This window comes from Mytilus edulis, chromosome 7 (assembly GCF_963676685.1).
Source record: "Mytilus edulis chromosome 7, xbMytEdul2.2, whole genome shotgun sequence".
NCBI classification, from domain to species: Eukaryota; Metazoa; Mollusca; class Bivalvia; order Mytilida; family Mytilidae; genus Mytilus; species Mytilus edulis.
In genome coordinates, this window is record NC_092350.1 from 71,074,672 (window position 1) to 71,096,448 (window position 21,777).

Here is a 21,777-nt window from a genome sequence, read left to right on the forward strand (position 1 = left end):
CTTTTCATTTTATTCATATGCAGGATTATTCTGTCATTTCATCACCAAACTTTTATTATCCTAATTCTGAATAAAAGAACCAAAACAAAATCTTCAACAAAGGTTATGTGTATAAACAACTAATGTGTTATGCAGATGCTCCAAATTTTCCCAGCTTAATCTATTTGAAATCCATTTACAGAACCTTACATCTATGATTTCTGTCATACTGTCCATTATACTGGTATTAAACTGTCTCTGAGCCCTGATAAAAGTACTTATACAATCCTTCAGTAGTTTAAATGACAGACTGTACATCTTTGGCAGTTCATCCAGGAGCTGTGCATTTAAAGCTTCATAGGTACTCTTGGCTGCCTGCAGAGATTTTTCTGATCCCTAAAAATAAATTATATCATGAAATAAAATATAGGCAACAAGAATGTGTCCCCAATACACGGATGCCCCACCTCCACTATCGTTTTCTCTGTTCAGTTGACCTTGAAATTGGAGTCAAAACTCTTATTTGGCATTAACATAAGAAATATCATATCATAAGGAACATGGCACGTACTAAGTTTCAAGTTAATAGGACTTCAATTTCATCAAAAGCTACCTTGACCAAAAACTTTAACCTGAAGCGAGAAGAACGGACGTACGGATGCACTGACGAACGAACAGACAGACAGACAGACAGACGTACAGACCAGAAAACATAATGCCCCTCTACTTTCGTAGCTGGGCATACAAATTAATGTGAGAAGACTGATTGATAAATAGGTGTTAAACATCACTTTCAGCACTAATATTGTGCTATTTGGAATTCATTTGTTCAGTTTTTATTCTTGGAGAAAGCCTGAATGTCCAGAGAGAACCACCAAGCTTCTGTAGGAAAACTGACATTCCTAGTCTCAAGATTGAAGTTACGGGCACCTGCCCTGATGAGGATTAGAAATCACGTACTCAGTGTTGACAGGCTAATGATTCAGTAAAATTAAGACTACTTAAAAAAAAGTTTAGTATGTGAAAATATTAACAGAAAATTTAACAACTTATTGTGAATCAGTACAATAAGTTGTTCAATTTTCTGTTTACATTTCGTAGGCAAAATCCTTTGTATACTTTTTCAGTAGTTTTTTTTTTTTGTATGATTCCAGCATGTGTAATTCTTTTATAATAAATTCCCAATATTAGGGTGCACTATCAGTTATTCCCCTTTTTAAAATGATAAAATCCATACTGACCTTTTCCTCTTTCCTCTGCATGGAATCGTAATCTAAAAGTTTATCATATCTTTTTTGTATCACTTTATTTGGACCATTAAAGAATACCATTAGCTTGCTGAGAGGAACCACAACAATTTCTGCAACTGTGGAAGTCTGGAAAAAAATTCAATTATTACCAAATTACAGAATAAAGAATACACATATTAAATGACTATTTTGCATGTAAATCTTACGGGTTGATGTCTCTTTGACATATTCCCCATTTCCATTATCAATTTTAATGAAACAAAAAGCTAATACTGCTTGTACTGGGCAATCAGAAAATAATGAATGTTTAACCCTGCATGAATTTAAGTTATTAATGACAAATACTCTGTTAATTATATAATTATTACACGAAACAATAGGAAGATGTGGTAAGAGTGCCAATGAGACAACTCTCCATCTAAGTCACAACTTATAAAAGTAAACCATTATAGGTCAAGGTAAGGCCTTCAACAAGTAGCCTTGGCTCACATCAAACAGCGAGCTATAAAGGGCCCCAAAAATTACTAGTGTAAAACTATTCAAACAGGGAAAAAACCAACGGTCTATATATAAAATTATATATCTAATTTGCTACCTGATCAAATTAAAGATTATTGAGTTATATTTATGATAAGAAGAATGTACTTACAAACTCTGGAAGGTATTTATCCTGAATAATTTTGAAGAGTCTCTGATATTTGGTGACATCAGGACAGGGTTTCTCATCATAGAAATCTACCAGGTCTATCACCAACCCTTCATGACTGCTATAGGATTCCTGAAATGCATAAGTTTTCAAATCATTCAATCAATGATTTTACTAAGTCCATTTTTGAACTTTGTTGTGATGGGTATTATAACCAAAGTTTGAGTACATATGCAAGAAATTTTTCAAAACTGAAGAATTTTTCGGTTTCTTTATTACATAATAGAAATTTCATAAAAAAAAATACATATACATAATTGTGACACATTTATTTGATTTAAAATAGAAAGGTGTTCCTCAATTCAGTTGATGTAAGTTTTTGCAGCATTTCAAATTCGTTTTTTTCTCAATATTTCGTTCACAAATCAGGCCATTCGTTTTCTGTTTGAATTGTTTTACATTTGTCATTTTGGAGGCCTTTTATAGCTGACTATACAGTAAGGGTTTTGCTCATTGTTGGACACCCTACAGTGACCTATAATTGTTAATTTTTATGTCATTGTGTCTCTTGTGGAGAACTGTCTCATTGGCAATCAAACCTCATCTTCTAGTTTTATTTTGCTGTCTGTATCCAAGTGACAACTTCAATTTGATAAAACAGTGTTAAAATATTGCATTGTTCTTTCTTCTGAGATACTTCCTTGGTATGCATTGCATGATTTTTTTCTGTAAAATTATGCAGCTTTAAACTTTTTTTTCAATAAAATTATTTTGCAGATAGTAAAAATTGCAACATATGTTTTCCAATGTTTAACATATGTTTTTCATATGTTTGAAAACATATATGAAAACATATGAAAAACGTACGTTTTAAATTCATATAAAATAGTTTTGAAAGCATATGAAAATGATTAGTTGCAATTTTTTCTGTGTAAAGTGATTACATCAACGGTAAACAAACCTGTAAACTATCCATGTGTAAACATACCTGTAAACTATCCATGTGTAAACATACCTGTAAACTATCCATGTGTAAACATACCTGTAAACTATCCATGTGTAAACATACCTGTAAACTATCCATGTGTAAACATACCTATATCCATGTGTAAACATACCTGTAAACCATCCATATGTAAACATACCTGTAAACTATCCATGTAAGTCTGTACATCCTTTGTAAATATTTTGACAGTTTTTTCCATTTCTCTAAACTTTATTTCCTCCTTATCAAATTCTTCATCTTTGGTCTAAAAGTTGAACAAAATATAAGTAAAAACAAGGAACATACTTGATCTGCCTCAATAAGCATACACTAAATTCTGGAGAATATGACAAAAATACAATTTGATGTATGATGTTTTAAAGATATCAGTGTTTCGGTCAACATCATTGAAAACAGAATTTTAGTAATTTTCTATTATATAGATATAGGAAGATGTGGTGTGAGTGCCAATGAGACAACTCTCCATCCAAATAACAATTTTAAAAAAGTAAACCATTATAGGTCAATGTACGGACTTCAACACAGAGCCTTGGCTCACACCGAACAACAAGCTATAAAGGGCCCCAAAATTACTAGTGTAAAACCATTCAAATGGGAAAACCAAGATTAAGTCAAAATTTATGAGATTAATTTCAAGTCAAGAAAACAATTATGCAATTGTATATATTTGATATATAATGTTTTTAACTTGTTTGTTTTGTCCTTGCTCTTTCCTTTTTTCTATGATTTTGTGGTGTTTTGACTGTTTGTCTTCTTTCTTTCTTTCCTACTTTCTATGATTTTGTCAGTTTCTCAGGTTATTTTTCTGACTTTTGAATATTGTTCTCTCTTGTGTACTTTCCAACTCTTATCATATAATTATATATTATTTGCAATACAAACAATATGTGACATATGATCAAAGTTTTACTATCCATATTTGTAATTAAGAAGGAACTCACCTGTGGAGAAATTCCAAGATTAGTGGAAAGCCTCCCTTTAAACCTACTTCCTTTCTTTTTCAAAGTGTGTAAAGTAAGCTTGCCCAACATGTCTCCAAGTGATTGGTCTGTTTCCCTCTTATATTTGAATACTAAATATCAATACAAAAACAGAAAGTATATCATTAGGGCTATTCCAGAAAAAAATGTATGGGGGGTTGGAAGGATGCTTTTGTCAGCACCCGCCACACACAGACAATTGTAATTGAGAATTATAGTGCATTATAGTGTGAAAAGTTGCTCTGATACCCATCACCCATGTATTATTAATACAATGTGCCTTCCAACCCCCCCCCCCCCCCCCTCCCTACATTTTTTTCTGGAATAGCCCTTTAATATACAAATTATACAGTAAGGACCTTTTAAATTTAAATAATAAATTGAAGTTGCTAAGACTGACTTCTAGATGTAAATACAAAATCTATCAGATCTGTAAATTCTTTTTACTTTTTTTTTAATGGAGAAATTTTACCAGCAAACTTTTATCACCTGAAATGCAGCCAACTTTGAAATTCAGAAATGCACCAAAAGGAGAAAAGGAATTATCAAATATTATGTATTTGCTTTTCTCAAATAAGTAGATTTGGGTTGTCGATTGTTGCTGTCTTTCATATTTTTTTGGCTTATTGTGTTTTTATACATCAGGCTTTTAATATTCTAATTTAAGGAGGCTCGAGGGTATAAAAATTTCAGAAAAAAAATAAACATTTGTTTTTCATTTCAAATTTTATTTGTTACCTTTTGAGGTTGTTACTAATTGTATGGTACCAAAACAAACAATTTGTGTTGGCCCCAGATGACTTTTAAACTGTATACATCATTGAAAAAGTTCCAAATTATCTCCCTTTGGTGGAAAAATGCCTTTTTTTGGCTTTAAAATTGAAATATCTTTTTTAACTAATCGGTGACCTATATTTTTTAATATAATTTCCATATAAGCTGTATTTAAACTAAGTTATTGTAAAATTTGAGCGATTTCTGTAATAAATTTCTTTCTTTTTTTTTCGATATAACCTTTATTTCTCCTATTACTTCAACAGAAAAAAAACACCTTTCCAAAAATGTATGCTTCTTTCGAAGGCAGACTGTGTGCGCAAATGAACGGTGACCCCACTTTTTTATTTTATTTTTCTATTAACTTTAAGATAAAGTTCATTTATAGAAAAATATAGAGAAATCCTATATAAATGATTTAGACCCGCGAACCCCCTTAAATTGTTTGTATTCTTTCGCGTCAAGAGCTTTTATGGCTTATTTTACAGTGTGGGTTTAGCTCATTATCAAAGGCAGTTCACAGACATACAGTTCCTTACATCTACTTCATGTGGTTTCTGGTAGATACTGTGAATTCATTTTTATTGATGGGATACCATTTCTCTTCTTTTTTTTTGTTGTGAAACACAAATTTAAATGTTGAAAGAATTATAAAATGTCTATAGGCTTGAATGCAGATCTTTGAATAACCAAGATATAAAAAAAAAGCCACAAAAATGTAAGTTTTCCTTAATCCACAAAATTTGATTCCTACAAAAATAAAGGAAACCATATAGTTGTCTCAATGACATTCATACCACATCTTCCAACTTTTATATAAGGGGCAATTTTTTCATTTCAAAATGTCTTACCCAGATCTTTCCTACGTTTGTATTCATTAATAGCAGCAGCCACATCTGTCATGGCGTTTATACCATTCAATACCTCCAACTTGTCTTCATGGCTATCTTCTGTGCTCTAAAAAGACACGAGTTAACACAAAATAAAATATATACATGTATATATATCTAAATTAATATATATCTTTCATCAAATGCATTGTTTTTCATGCAAAACTGTTTAAACCTTTAAAAGTATGAACTAATTCGAAAGTAGTCTTCAAATACTGTAAACCAACTTATTTCGGAGAATATTAAATTATGTTTTAATCCCTTTCTAGCCCACTTCATGGTGTTTAATTTCATGATTTTCAAATTGATGTGATGCTGTTAAATGAGGAAATAATGCAAAAGTAACCACAATAATTTGTTAGGAAGGCTGATTGGTTTACTTAAACTTCATCATGATTCCAATTCATATCTTGTTTGTACAGAAATAACGTTAAGAAATTGACAATCCATCAAGCAATTTCCCTATTTGCTCCATTACTTTTTAATAAATTTTAATGTGATATCAATTTCATATAAATTGTCAATCAACTGACATGCATTACAACCATATATGCTTATTTATATAGTACATACAAACATTTCTAATGTTATTGCACATGTTGTGTAAGGGAGATAATTTATTTCTGTTTGCTCTCTTCAATTATAAGTACCTTTATCAATTCATTCAGCAACAGAGGATATTTGAGAATTCTCTGTACCGGTTTAATCAGTAAAGCCTCAAGGTCAAATACAACAATCTGTTCTCGTAATTCATTTAACTTTCCAGTAAAATACTGCTTGATTGAAGGCTCTTCTCTGTACTGTAACAAAAAAAAGCATGATAAGAATTCGGTGTATTGGTATAAAGATATAATAAACATAATTTTGGCATTGTTTTATGATAATTTTACACATTTTTTGTGTTTTTTTGGTCTTGAGGCATCAATGTTGTAAACTGAAACATAATATTGTAATAATTATTAATACAACCAACATAAAATTTAGGAATTGTTGCTTCAGCAGTTCGTTATTTATTTCTTTATTGACTATTTCAACTGTATCAAGCTAATATAAAATGACAAAAACACCAATTGGTTACCTAAATAAAGAAAAAGACAAAATAAAATTTCACAGAATTGTGCAGCTGCCTTTGATAAAATAAGGAATATGGAACGATGTTCATTAACGAAAGATTTTTTAAACATACCTTTTCAAGAATAGATATAACTTCATCATGATTTCTACAATAGGGGGCATAAGCATTCTTCATATCTTCACTAAGTTTAATAAAACAAGATCCTGAAATAAACATTTTACTCTCATTGTTAAAAATTGCATTGAATAAAAAATAAATTGCTTCGCTGAGCGCAGCTGGATATGACAGCAGAGTTCCAACTCTTAACAATTGGGGCAAAAATGTACACAATATTAGCCATGATACAGGTCTGAATTTGGATTGTAATTAAATATTTGACACATAATAGGTTTCTGACACAGAATAACTGTAGTCAAAGAACTAAGAGTTGGTTATATAATTTTGAATTTATATTTAATTTTTTGCTTTTGTGTAAGACACTATGCTGTTTGCAAATAGACACACTTCCTGACACCCCAGCCCTTTATTTTTCCAAAAAACAAACACCCAATGATATGGACCTTGAAATGTTTGGACCAAAGTTCTTTTTACTTTACATCTAGAGGTCACAATATGGGTTATAATCATAAAATAATTGTAAGATATTGGTTTCCTTGTGAAAACTAAAATTTGGCCATCTGAAATAAAAACAAAAATATTGGTGACATTAATTAGAATCTTGCAGATTGGGCATCGCGCCATGTGTCAAACTTAACAGTCAGGATCATCAGAGCATGTGTAAGACATACATACATAATCACTATCAGTTTTGCATTCCTATAACTTTCTTTGACACAAAATATCATACTGCTGATTTTTTTAACTGTAATTTTCACTGTAATTTGAGTATTGGTATATGTGTCTAGTAACTGGTATATAAATTTAATCAGCATTCCAAAACATTCTTATTGCATCAATGTAAATATAACGGAATTTGATGAGACTGTCATCAAAGTGAAAGGGTTAGCGCTATAAAACCAGGTTTAATCCACCATTTTCTACATTTGAAAATGCCTGTACCAAGTCAGGAATATGACAGTTCTTGTCCATTCGTTTTTGATGCTTTTTGTTATTTGATTTTGCCATGTGATTATTGACTTTCTGAATTGATTTTCCTCTAAGTTCAGTATTTTTGTGATTTTACTTAATACCTAACAACTGATCTTCAAAATCCTTTCCATTCACAGCATCCTCTAACAAAGTGAGGAGTCTTTGTGAAACGTCAGCCACATCTTCTATGTTACCAAATACTGCTTCTACATCTACATCAGGGCACTGAAATATTACAATATGAACATATACAAAATTTCAATTATTAATTTTTCCATTCCATGTTTATAGATATAGGAAGTTGTGGTATGAGTGCCAATGAGACAACTCTCTATCCAATTATGCCCTCATATTATCATTTGTTCAATGCTGTAATTATTGTCATCTTATTAAGTTTCGAAAATTGTGAGAATTTGTGACATCAATGATGAAAGGAGACTTTATATATTGGATCTGTACCAAAAGTACTCGGTGCCACATATTGAACATAAACTGGTCTCCTTCCAGAGCACCTGAGTTCAACCTTAGTTTTTGGTGTGGTTTATGCTGCTCAATCTTTAGGCTTCCATGTACTGTTTTGTTTTTTAATTTTTTTGTCAACTATATACATAAAATTGAGAATGGAAATGGGGAATGTGTCAAAGAGACAACAACCCGACCAAATAAAAAACAACAGCAGAAGGTCACCAACAGGTCTTCAATGTAGCGAGAAATTCCCGCACCCGGAGACGTCCTTCAGCTGGCCCCTAAACAAATATATACTAGTTCAGTGATAATGAACGCCATACTAATTTCCAAATTGTACACAAGAAACTAAAATTAAAATAATACAAGACTAACAAAGGCCAGAGGCTCCTGACTTGGGACAGGCGCAAAAATGCGGCGGGGTTAAACATGTTTGTGAGATCTCAACCCTCCCCCTATACCTCTAACCAATGTAGAAAAGTAAACGCATAACAATACGAACATTAAAATTCAGTTCAAGAGAAGTCCGAGTCTGATGTCAGAAGATGTAACCAAAGAAAATAAACAAAATGACAAATAATACATAAATAACAACAGACTACTAGCAGTTAACTGACATGCCAGCTCCAGACTTCAATTAAACTGACTGAAAGATTATGATTTCATCATATGTACATCAGGCACAATCCTTCCCGTTAGGGGTTTAGTATCATACCATCATATAACATATATGAGAAGAACATAACCCGTGTCATGCCAACAACTGTTTTTAGAATAAATGTGTTTAGTTCCGACGCAAAGACCTTATCAGTGACTCAATATTAACGCCAAAATATGCAATCTTTAATGACTTGACAACAGTATCGTAATTATATCCCTTCTTAATAAGTCTATTCAAAGGTTTTTTAAGTTTCTGAGGTGAATACTGACACCTTTGTGCTTTATAAAGAATATTTCCATAAAAAATTGGATGTGAAATACCTGAACGTATAAGAAGTCTGCATGTTGAGCTTTATTTACGAATGATGTCTTTATACCGATGATAAAATTTAGTAAATGCTTGTTATCTTCCTCCTGTTTTCAAGTTGATGGTCTTTCAACAACATATATGATATGGTTTTTTAAATCATTTTGATGTTTGTACCACTGATGCATCTTATGTATGTACCACTCAATTCTAAATACTAAATTACAATCTTGGCATCTTTAATGATATGTAACTATTTTTAATCAGAATGAAATGTACAGCGAATCTATCTATTTGGGTAAAATTTTATTTTGGAAGATATTTTACTTGCTGTACATTTACCATATAATTCAATCTGATGTGTATACAATTTCCTAACAAACTAGTGAAAACCAAACTTTCTATGTTGTGATATTACACTTTTGTTTCAGATAAGGGTGAAGGTTTGGTGCCGTTAAAACATTTAAACCTGCGGTAGCTGTTTGCACCTGTCCTAAGTCAGGAATCTGATGTTCAGTCGTTGTCGTTTGTAGATCTATGCGGTTCATAAGTGTTTCTTGTTTCTTTTTTTTTTATATAGATTAGACCATTGGTATTCCTGTTTGACTGGTTTTACTCTAGTAATTTTTGGGGCCCTTTATAGCTTTCTATTCGGTGTGAACACAGGCTCTATGTTGAAGACCCTTTTTTGACCTATAATGGTTTACTTTTACAAAATGTGACTTGGATGGAGAGTTTTCTCATTGGCACTCATACCAAATCTCATAGATGTATCTATTAACAAGAGGCTGTCACAACGACAGCAAACCGGATTTATTAACATTTATTTGTGTCCTGGCAATATCACAAGAACCATTACTGATGAATGGTGAAAGTGAAAATCATCAATATCAAATTTGACCTCCATTTTGTCATCAGTATCAACATATTAAAATTTGAAAAGCTTAGATTGAATGGTTCATGAGTAAATACAACAACGTGAATGAAAACACCATTTTACGATCTTTCAAGAACCATAACTCCTGAACGGTAAAAGTCAAAATCGTCATTATTGAACTTGACCTCTATTTTGTCATCAGTAACAAGATATTAAAATTTCAAAAGCTTTGGTTGAATGGTTCATGAGAAAATGCACGGACACGACGGGAAACACCATTTTTCAATCTTTCAAGAACCATAACTCCTGAACGGTAAAAGTCAAAATCGTCATTATTGAACTTGACCTCCATTTTGTCATCAGTAACAGCATATTAAAATTTCGGAAGCTTTGGTAGAACAGTTCATGCATAAATGCACGGACACGACTGGAAACTCCATTTTTTAATCTTTCAAGAACCATAACTCCTGAACGGTAAAAGTCAAAATCGTCATTATTGAACTTGACCTCCATTCTGTCATCAGTAACAACATATTAAAATTTGGGAAGCTTTGGTAGAACAGTTTATGCGTAAATGCACGGACACGACTGGAAACTCCATTTTTCAATCTTTCAAGAACCATAACTCCTGAACGGTAAAAGTCAAAATTGCCATTATTGAACTTGACCTTCGTATAGTTGTCAGTAACAACATATTAAAATTTTAAAAGCTTTGGTTGAACGGTTGATGAGTTAATGCACGGACAACATTTGCCGCCCGCCCGCGCGACCGGCCACCCGCCGTACATCCCCAAATCAATAACCGACATTTTTGTCACAAAAATCCGGTTAAAAATTAAGATTGCACCAGAATCTCCATGTGTAGTAATAGTTTACCTTGTCTGCTGTTGGACTAACAAAAGTCTCAATACACAGATGTAGTCCATGAAGGAAATCTCTTTCCGTCTGGATCAGCTCATCTATAACCTTCTCTCTTTTTTCTCTTCTCTTTATCCTTTGTTCCTCTGCTTTCTTTCTGTCTTCCTCTTTTCTCTGTTCTTCTTCTTTCTTTCTTTCTTCCTCAGCCATCTTTCTGGCTACCTCATCCAGCTCTGAGCTTGGTAAAACTTTGTGAAGATTTTCTGTCAAAAAAATGAGTAATGAAAAATAGTGGTTGTTATTTTTTTCCCTAAAAATCAATGTCTTTAGAGTCTTAATTTTATTAGTTATTGATTTTTTTTGTTTACCATTTCTGTTGATTGTGTTTTTTTCTTACTTCTTTTTCCTGTTTAAGTTATTTAAAATTATGAGATTAATTATGGTGATGAAATGTTAAGCTACATATAAATATAAATGCTTTCATAATTTCAATGCAAATTTATAAATTTTACAAAACCTTCATATCCGGAAAACACTTTTTTCAATATTGAAAACATCTGAATTTGAAATTAATTGAAGGTACATTGTAGCCAGGTACAGTTTATTTTTGGATTGGCATATTGAAGAGTAAGAAAAATGGCTTTGATCAAACCTTCTTTTTTATGATATTAATTTTCTTCTAGATACAACCAGAACAAGAATGTGTTCATAGTACAACCATGCCTCACCCACACTATCATTTTCTATGTCTTGTGGACCGTAAAATTGGGGTAAAAACTTTAAATTGGAATTAAAATTAGAAACATTATATCACATGACATGAATCATAGGGAACATGTATAATAGGTTTCAAGTTGATTGGACTTCAACTTCATCAAAACCTAACTTGACCAAAAACTTTAAACTGAAGTGGGAGAGATGGATGAACAGACAGAAGAATGAACTAAAGAACATGAACAGACTAACAGACCAGAAAACATAATGCCCCTCTACTATTGCAGGTGGGGCATAAAAAATATACTGTTTTGGAAATTTATTATCTGTGTGTTATGGTTTTTTTTTACGTACCTTTAAGACTATCTAGCTCATTTGTTAGCCCCTCTATATTAGCAATGTAAAATTCTATATTGTCATGAACTTCTGAACTATTCCCATCTTCTGTGTGCTCAATTTCTAACTCTTCTTTATTTTTCTTGTATCGCTAAATAAAACAGAAAAGATATACAATTAATGTCTAGACTGGTGGAGATTTTATCGACTACATTTATATGGATAAAACACTACTAATCTAATACACATAAGTTATATTTTTTAAGGCCTCATTTTTTTTTACATATATATACATTTTTTTATGATTAGCACAATGCATGCATGTAATAAAATCGCAAGTGCTTATTTAAGTTTTTTGGTATATGTTTTTTGCAATAATAATCTTAAATCTTGACCTGCATCACTGCATGTAATTGATTTTGATGTAAATTTTCTTCCCAAGATATTTCTGGTGGATAGACTGACAGAGTCGAGGGGTTACTTAACCTGCTTTGCCTTGGGGGACGCAGCTAAACATTTTAAAATTAAAATTGAGAATGGAAATGGGGAATGTGTCGAAGAGACAACAACCCGACCATAGAGCAGACAACAGTAGAAGGTCACCAACAGGTCTTCAATGCAGCGAGAAATTCCCGCACCCGGAGGCGTCCTTCAGCTGGCCCCTAAACAAATATATATACTAGTTCAGTGATAATGAACGCCATACTAAACTTAATAAAACATTAAACATGTTAAAAAATATAAAGAATGGAAAATTTAAGGGAGTATTTCGTACAATTCTGAATAAATTGAAAAAAATAGTTGTTAGAAATGATTCATTCAGTAAAACCTGTAGATTGAATTCTATAAACATTAAACCACAAAAAAAAATTAATATATACAAAAATAAACATCCAGAGTTCTATGTCTAAGGTTTAAATTTCAGAATTTTAATATATTATACAAATCTACAAGAAAAAGAACAGATATCTATAGAACAAATTAACAAATAAAAGAGATTGAGACAGATACATGCTAATATACTTTTCAGCATGATGTTATTCTTGTTATTCCAGGATTTTGCCTAACAGTTCTATGCCTTTTTCAAATCTTTATAAATTACTACATTACTAATTTAGTAAAAAACCAGATGCTCTGCAGGGCGCAGCTTTATACGACCGCAGAGGTTGAATCCTGAACGGTTGGGGTAAGTATGGACACAACATTCAAGCTGGATTCAGCTCTAAATTTGGATTGTGATTAAATAGTTGACACAGCATAGGTTTCTGACACAGAATGAATGTGGTCTAATGAACTTAAAATTTTTGTTTTGCCTTTGAGCAATACACTATGCTCATGATGCTGTTGAATATTAATCTTCTCAAATAAATGTTTGAAGAATTTTTTTTTATTTATGAGATCTGAAATGAGAAAAATTTAACCCCCCCCCCCCCAATTTTTTTTTTCACATCCCCCTTTCTCTTATCCCAAAACTGATCTCAATTCAAATTACTAATGGAGTTTGCAACAATAACTATTCATTTAAATACATCATAAAATATTAAAATGTAAAAAAGGTGCTTGTTATCACTGAATGGTAAAGATTGTTTTAATTTATCAGTTGGTAGTAAAAGTGAATATACATTGTATATATTATATAAAACAATGATTTAAGTTGATTCAACTACTATTCTGGACAAAAAAGATAACTCCAATTTTCGAAAATTTCTTGCTATTGCACAATATTGTGCAATTAGATATTTCTTGCTATTGCGTAATACTGTGCAATTGAAAATACTTGCTAATTGAAGATTTCTTGCTATTGCGCAATACTGCACAATTCAAAATTTCTTGCTATTGCACAATACTGTGCAATTGAAGATTTCTTGCTATTGCTGAATACTGTGCAATTGAAAATTTCTTGCTATTGCACAATACTTAATATAATAATTTTGGATCCTGATTTGGACCAACTTTAAAACTGGGCTCATAATCAAAACTCTAAGTACATGTTTAGATTCAGCATATCAAAGAACCCCAAGAATTCAATTTTTGTTAAAATCAAACTTAGTTTCATTTTGGACCCTTTGGACTTCAATGTAGACCAATTTGAAAACAGGACAAAAAATTAAGAATCTACATACAGTTAGATTTGGCATATAACAGAACCCCAATTAATCAATTTTTGATGAAATCAAACAAAGTTTAATTTGGACCCCGATTTGGACCAACTTGAAAACTGGGCCAATAATCAAAAATCTAAGTACATTTTTAGATTCAGCATATCAAAGAACCCCAAGGATTCAATTTTTGTTAAAATCAAACTCAGTTTAATTTTGGACCCTTTGGACCTTAATGTAGACCAATTTGAAAACGGGACCAAAAATTAGGAATCTTCATACACAGTTAGATTCGGCATATCAAATAACCCCAATTATTCAATTTTTGATGAAATCAAACAAAGTTTAATTTTGGACCCTTTGGGCCCCTTATTCCTAAACTGTTGGGACCAAAACTCCCAAAATCAATCCCAACCTTCCTTTTATGGTAATAAACCTTGTGTTTAAATTTCATAGATTTCTATTTACTTATTCTTAAGTTATTGTGCAAAAACCAAGAAAAATGCTTATTTGGGCCCCTTTTTGGCCCCTAATTCCTTAACTGTTGGGACCTCAACTCCCAAAATCAATCCCAACCTTCCTTTTGAGGTCATAAACCTTGTCTTTAAATTTCATTGATTTCTGTTAACTTATACTAAAGTTATGGTGCGAAAACCAAGAATAATGCTTATTTGGGCCCTTTTTTGGCCCCTAATTCCTAAACTGTTCAAACCAAAACTCCCAAAATCAATCCCAACCTTCCTTTTGTGGTCATAAACCTTGTGTCAAAATTTTATAGATTTCTATTTACTTTAACTAAAGTTATAGTGCGAAAACCAAGAAAATGCTTATTTGGGCCCTTTTTGGCCCCTAATTCCTAAAATTTTGGGACCAAAACTCCCAAAATCAATCACAACCTTCCTTTTGTGGTCATAAACCTTGTGTTAAAATTTCATAGATTTCTATTCACTTTTACTAAAGTTAGAGTGCGAAAACTAAAAGTATTCGGACGATGACGACGACGCCAACGTGATACCAATATACGACCAAAAAATTTTCAATTTTTGCGGTCGTATAAAAAATGATTCATCAAAATTTTGATCAAAATATCTTTTCGATTCATACAATTTTTCATAACTTATATCTTTTTTTTTTTAAGTGAAGAACATTTATGTAATAAGGGAAAACAAGACTACTAATTGATTGGAATCAAGTAAAATATATTATAGGGTTATTGCATGAATATTGGGGAATATTGTTCCGAGTAGAATTTTATATTGCACGAGCTTGCGAGTGCAATATATGTTCTACGAGGGACAATATTCCGGTATATTCATGCAATAACCCCAGGATGAAAGTTTATTGTATAGAAATATAATATTTGAAAGTAAAACATTGGTTTAAACCAAGATTTTGAAGTTGATGACGTCATGAATTTTGAAGACTTATTGCACTAGTGCAATATTGGAATTTATTGCACAATAACTTTTGGTTACTTTCTGTGGGAAATATTATATTGCTATACAATAATATATAACATGTATAATATATAACTTTACTCAGTATCTCAGAGAAAAAAAAATCGTTGTGAAACGACAAATGCAGTATTTTCATTGGTTGAATTTGATTAGGATAACCGTGTTTTCAGGTTTTGAGACCACATCTCCTGATAAGTATGTTATTTAGTAGGAGAATGAGAAATAGAGAAAAAGTTCACGGCCATATAAATAAGATGTGCCATCCTTACAATCAATCCTGAAACTATTTTAACTTGAATGTTTTGGGATATGTATAGCATGTTGTTAATTTTCTCTTCAAATTGTTCCATATTTTGTCATCCTCTAACTTACTGTATTGTATATATGTTGCTCATTGTTGAAGGCCTTAAGTGACTTGACGTTGTCCTTTGATCTCATTGGCAATCATATCACTCATATCAATTTTTATTGAATAGTACACAGGGCTTGAAAATGGAGTTGAGATCAAGTGACCATGACCAGTTGCAAACTTCTAAACACCAACTCCATACATACGTCTTGTTATTCTACTTGTTATTGGAGATAAGATATTGATGTTATTTGCCTATTGCTATTGTTAAAGCTGAAAAGGGAAATGCTTTGGTCGCAACCAAAAATATTTATAAAACATGTACACATATCTTGTCTATCACGACTTTTGTTGCACACATGCCAAAAATAATAAAATTAAGAACAGAATATTGTCAGAGAAAATGGTAATTTTTAAAACATGCTATTAACAAAATATTTGAGAAACATGCTACAGTTTATGTATGTTCCAAATCCCTCACCACAGACACTGTGACATTTTGATTCGCATGTTTTTTCTTTTTGTCCATGAATTTCTGAAAATTCAGCAATACACATTTTGTAGTTTAAATCATACATGTCATAGAAAACTATGACAAACAAATATATATTTATATTCAGATATACAAATAAAAAACAGGAGGTTCAAACAGACACTTTGGATCTTTAACCAAAAAAATGTGAAGGGGAGATAATTATCTTAAGTCTTTCTCATAAAGGGAAGTAATTATCTTAATTCTACCTCTAGGTCTGTTTCCACTTCTTTTATTCTTTGTTTCAAATCTTCTATAATTTCAAAATTTGTATCCTCTGAAACAATAAAATTTTAAAACTGTATATTATTATTATATAAGTGTAAAAAATAGCATATCTATATATCTAATTGCTCTACAAAATGTACCAGCTGAGGTTGTCATGGTTAGCATGGTTGTAGAGAACAATAGGATAAGCTACAACAAAATATTTCAGGATTCATTCTTGGACAAATGGACATGAGCTACATGTTCATATCCAAAAATCAGCTAAGAATTAGAGACAGAAAATATTACTTACATCATCAAGTATATACACTGTAGGTACATTCCATAGTTATATGTAATATACATGATATATAAGTATGTTATGTATGACAGAGAAGTATATCATATAGCTATAACACATTTTCAACAGTTTACCCTGTCATTTGTATGTTTTACAGTGATCCACTTAACATCGCCATGCATAATTCATTGCTGAATCACATTTGGGGTATTGTAAATTATATATTTTAAAATTGAATATTTTTTTCCAAACCAATTCAATTGAAAAATCAAGTTGAAACAAATCAAAGTAGTGCACGTCAAGCACAATAATTCAACCAGGGGTAATCTGGTAATACTTATATAAGTCATTTTTTATTTACTTGAAGATTTAAGTAATATTTATTTGTATACATGTATCTGTACCTGTACTGGTAAGTTAACTTGTCAGATTTTTTTTCAAGGATTGATTTACAGATTTATTGGTGTTTAACATCACATTAAGCACTACTATATACACATCTGTTGAAATCCAGACTATTTTCTATTTTGTCAACTTTCTCCATAAACTTTACTGTTGGCCTACTTCAGTGCATTAAAGAATGGACAAATAAACCAAAATCCAAGGTAAATTTAAAAAAAAAGGGGGAGGGGAAGGAGTCCATAAAACTTGACAAAATCAAACGTAATAAACTATATCAACCAACAAATAGAACAAACTGTCATATTTCTGACTTGTTACAGGCATTTTCGTAGAGAAGCGAGAAATCACCACTCTTTAAACATGTTATAAGGTTTATCAGAAAATATCTAAGATTATCCTTCAACATGAAACACTTTTTATTTTTAACCATTAAACTTTACATTCTGTGCCAAATAGGATCTTATCAAACTCACTCCTTTAACAGACAGTTAACTATTATTATAAAGATCAGACACAATGGACAGAGATACCAAATTCTTCAATTTCAAAATTTCAAAGCAAAAACAGAAATACCAAAATGACTTCTATTTATAGAATTTTAATAACATGTAATTTTCTAAAAATAACTATAACCTACCACATAAGCTGAGAGAACATTTAATTCTTTTCTATTATCTAAATATCTAAATAAGTCCAATATATGTGAACATCCAATTGAAAGTGTATCTATAACCACAGACTTTTAACCCCCTGTCAACAAGGTCAAAGTAATGAGGAACCTCTATTGTTAAATTTCAAGTACCTCATTAAACTTTTTCATCATCTTGATTAAAAATTTCCAAATATTGTTATTTTTTCACTCAAGCAGGAAGAATTCACCAGTATTTACACACATACAAGTACATACATTTGAATCTATGTTTTAACAAATACTGTACTTAAATCAAATAAAAGATAAAATTTATCTCACTTTAAAGTGTACATGTATAGATATTTATGCAAGTGCAAAATGTGAGCATGTGCAATTAAAATAGTTTAATAAATATTTGAAACCCTTTGTCCAACATAAATTGAATTCAAACAGTTTAATTCAGCATTAAAAAGAAATAGATTTAAATTACAACAAATAGCTCATTTGTATTAAACATCTTGATAGTATTTTAATATCTCTATTTTCTTTTACCTTGATCAATAAATCCTTTTGATAAACGACAGAATGAAATTTGGTTTTACTTATACATGTTATATGTAAATATATTTACAAACATAGGTGTGTCCTTGCAAAATACACCTACACTGTAAATTGGTTTAAAGGTATAAATACTTTATACATGTACTTATATTTGGACTAAATACATAAACTGTTTAATGTCACCTCAGGCTGAATTTATGATTTATCAAGTTTTTACTTTGAAGAAAATTACAACAAATTTCAATGAAAATATACTGAGGGACTAAAGAACAACCCTGTCCTGAATATGCATGAAATATTTGTCACTGGACATCAATCGAACATTTAATTAAGCAATCAACCAAAAAATCAGAAGGAGAGCCGTGGTGTAGTGGTTAGTGCATCAGACTACTAACACAAAGGTTCCTGCCTCCTGGTTCAATTCCTGTCTGGGATGAAAATTTCAGGAACTGAATTTTCGGCTCTCCCTTGACACCATTTGCGAGTATGGTCTCGAGGAAACGATGATAGTCCGTCAGAAGGGGGCGATAAATGGCTGACCCGTGTTAAGAGAGAGCCATATCTCTTGCACGTTAAAGACACCCTTGTAGATTTCGAAAAAGAGCATGCTAATGCCGCAACAAGGCAGCACTCGCACCCGCATTAAGTGGAAAGGGATTAATATAAGTTGCAAAACTTGTTTCCCAATCCATTATAAATAAATATGTTTAAACTAATCGGATGTATTATTAGGACAGTAATGTTCACCTGATTCCTATAGATATTGCATGTATTGGTTCTTACTTGTTTTTGTTACATAAAAAGTACACAGGCTTTTGTACCCCCCTTTTTTTTCTTCCAGGAAAAATAAAAAAATAAAGATCAATAAGAAAAAAAACATAACATATCAACAATGAAGACGATTAACAATCAATGATTAAAAATATATCAGGAACTGTGGTTGTCCAGTAACCTTTAAGATATTTGATAAGGTTAGATGCTGACACAAATAACAGATGACCACGATGACAAAATGTGACAACTGACAGGTCAACATGACTGATGTTGTTGGTCCTGAGATTAACTATGATATGATGATTAAATTATAACATTTATAACATGATTTAAGGTCAAGATAGATTTTACTACATTTACATGTCACATGTATGTCTGTTACCATGGTTACTGTTGCATATTTGATATCTCTAGACAAATTTAAGGTGATTAAGATTATAACCATGATAACACAATGTTGACTGCAGCTCTGTATCACATTTTATGACATTTTTATATGTCTGTTTGTTTTGCTCACTCACTGTTGTCAATTTAATGGAATTCTATGCTCATTGTTGAAGGCCGTACGGTGACCAATAGTTGTTAATTTCTGTGACATTTTGATCTCTTGTTTTCTCATTAGCAATCATACAACATCTTCTTTTTTATATTAAGTGTCTTTTTGTTGTTTGGATGTAGCTTTATATAGGGGTACCTATCCCCATCTACTTTCATGCTTTTGTTAGATGTATTTTTGATTGTAAGCATCTGCTTAGTTAAGCCCTTTTCAACTGATTTTAATAGATTGTTCTTATGTTTCACCGTTACACCACTGTCCCAAGTTTGAGGGAGGTTTGGGTCTTCAAACTTGTTTAACCCAGCCACATTATGTTTGTGCCTGTCCCATGTCAGGAATCTGTTATTCAGTTTGTTGCTGTATTACATATTTGTTTTGAGAGATGTTTAGCTAGCTGTAAAACCAGGTTTAATCCACCCTTTTTGAGGTGGGAATAGGACCTTTATCGGGACTCCGGGATCGGGTGTTTTTAAGCTCGGGATTTCGAGATTGACCCTTTCGGGATCTGGGAATTCTTTTTTTGAATTTCAGGATTTCGGAATTTATATTTATTTAAATTCTGGACTTCAGGCTTTCCAGTTTTTTAAGCCAGGGATTTCGGGATCAGCACCCCTCCGACCCCCCCCCCTTTTAACACATTAAGAAACGATTGTAGCAAGTCAGACATCTGATAGTTGTTTTTCCATTGGTTTGATTTGTAAGAGCTTTTGATTTTTCATATATCATGTGCATTTGATAAAGGACTTTCCATTTTAACTTTTCTTTTGAGTTTTTGTTTGTTATTTTATGTTTTATTTGTATTTCATGAACATGAATTTTAAGCTCAAGTCTCTTAAACATGTACTTTTACCCTTTTCCAACCAACAATGTACAAAAAAGGGAAGAAAGATACCAGAGGGACAGTAAAACTCATAAATCGAAAATAAACTGACAACGCCATGGCTAAAAATATAAAAGACAAACAGACAAATAATAGTACAATAATGTATCTGATACTTTCTTACTAAAAAATGTTTTCATGAAACCCAGGAATCAGCATCTTTTAAGAAAAACCGATTGGACATTATAGATTCATGTATATTGCTCACTTCATCTTTGTTTTTAATCAACATTTGTCTCAATAACAGATGCATTTACCATGTTTACATGTTTACATACATGTATGTACATTTTGTACATTGTACTTTTTTTGTCTACCCCATATTATAATTGTATCATTAATGCATGATCAAATTAAGTTTGAAACATAAACCTTTTATCATGTTTATTCTATCACTTTTTCAATACATATCAGTATGTCAGTATTTACTGTTATAATATATATTTTTAAAAATAAACCAGTTACATCATGTACATGTACATTGTATCTCCCCATTAACAGATATATGATCCTGTAAGATTGGGCACAAAAAGAGACATTTAGAACTATGTTGAATGAACATATTGAACCATCATGATGGAAATTGTATCTTTCCTCATAACTCAAAGAGTCAGCATTGCCAGCTGTCATGGCTGTAGGCCAAATATAGCTAACTTTTATACCCTATAAAATTAAAAATAGTTTTTACAAGAAATTATATCTCCTTTAGCTTTATTCTTCTTTAAAATTGTACTTACAGAAATAACTTCTTTTTAAAACCATGAACATTTCACAAATCCATTATACATGTTATAACCTTTTTAGTTGGCATATGATTAGTGAACATGTACATTTATATCATGCATTGTCATGTATATGATCCATAGAAGATATATTTAACCCTTACATAAATTACATGTACCATGCCGTGACCGTCATATGACGGGCGTACCCAAAACACCGTTATTTGGCTCCAATGGCGTTCCATACTTTTAGAAGTCCACTTTATGATACTTATGTTAAAATTTATGCATGTTCCGTCAACCTGAGGCTATCCATATTCATGTTTCTCATGTATAAGTTTCATAACATTTGGTTGAGGCAAACTAAAGAGTGACTTATTTTGGGACTTACTGACAGATG

The 21,777-nt window shown here is 31.6% G+C and overlaps 1 protein-coding gene across 4 annotated transcripts in view; it reads right to left on the minus strand.

The window, feature by feature from the left end:
- The window catches only part of LOC139482106 (dynamin-binding protein-like), a 64,357-nt gene that overhangs the window by 24,535 nt on the left and 18,045 nt on the right, over nucleotides 1–21,777 (minus strand). For 2 of the 4 annotated variants that reach the window (XM_071265770.1, XM_071265769.1), the window contains exons 4-16: nucleotides 16,553–16,620; nucleotides 16,293–16,346; nucleotides 11,925–12,057; nucleotides 10,875–11,119; nucleotides 7,791–7,914; nucleotides 6,712–6,803; nucleotides 6,176–6,325; nucleotides 5,487–5,592; nucleotides 3,823–3,953; nucleotides 3,021–3,125; nucleotides 1,879–2,007; nucleotides 1,221–1,355; nucleotides 190–375 (exon numbers count right to left, since the gene is read on the minus strand). In XM_071265770.1, the coding sequence (XP_071121871.1) occupies nucleotides 190–375; nucleotides 1,221–1,355; nucleotides 1,879–2,007; nucleotides 3,021–3,125; nucleotides 3,823–3,953; nucleotides 5,487–5,592; nucleotides 6,176–6,325; nucleotides 6,712–6,803; nucleotides 7,791–7,914; nucleotides 10,875–11,119; nucleotides 11,925–12,057; nucleotides 16,293–16,346; nucleotides 16,553–16,620 (1,658 nt within the window). The remainder of the gene's footprint in view (nucleotides 1–189; nucleotides 376–1,220; nucleotides 1,356–1,878; nucleotides 2,008–3,020; nucleotides 3,126–3,822; nucleotides 3,954–5,486; nucleotides 5,593–6,175; nucleotides 6,326–6,711; nucleotides 6,804–7,790; nucleotides 7,915–10,874; nucleotides 11,120–11,924; nucleotides 12,058–16,292; nucleotides 16,347–16,552; nucleotides 16,621–21,777) is intronic. The other 2 variants (XM_071265771.1, XM_071265772.1) reach the window with 1 other exon arrangement.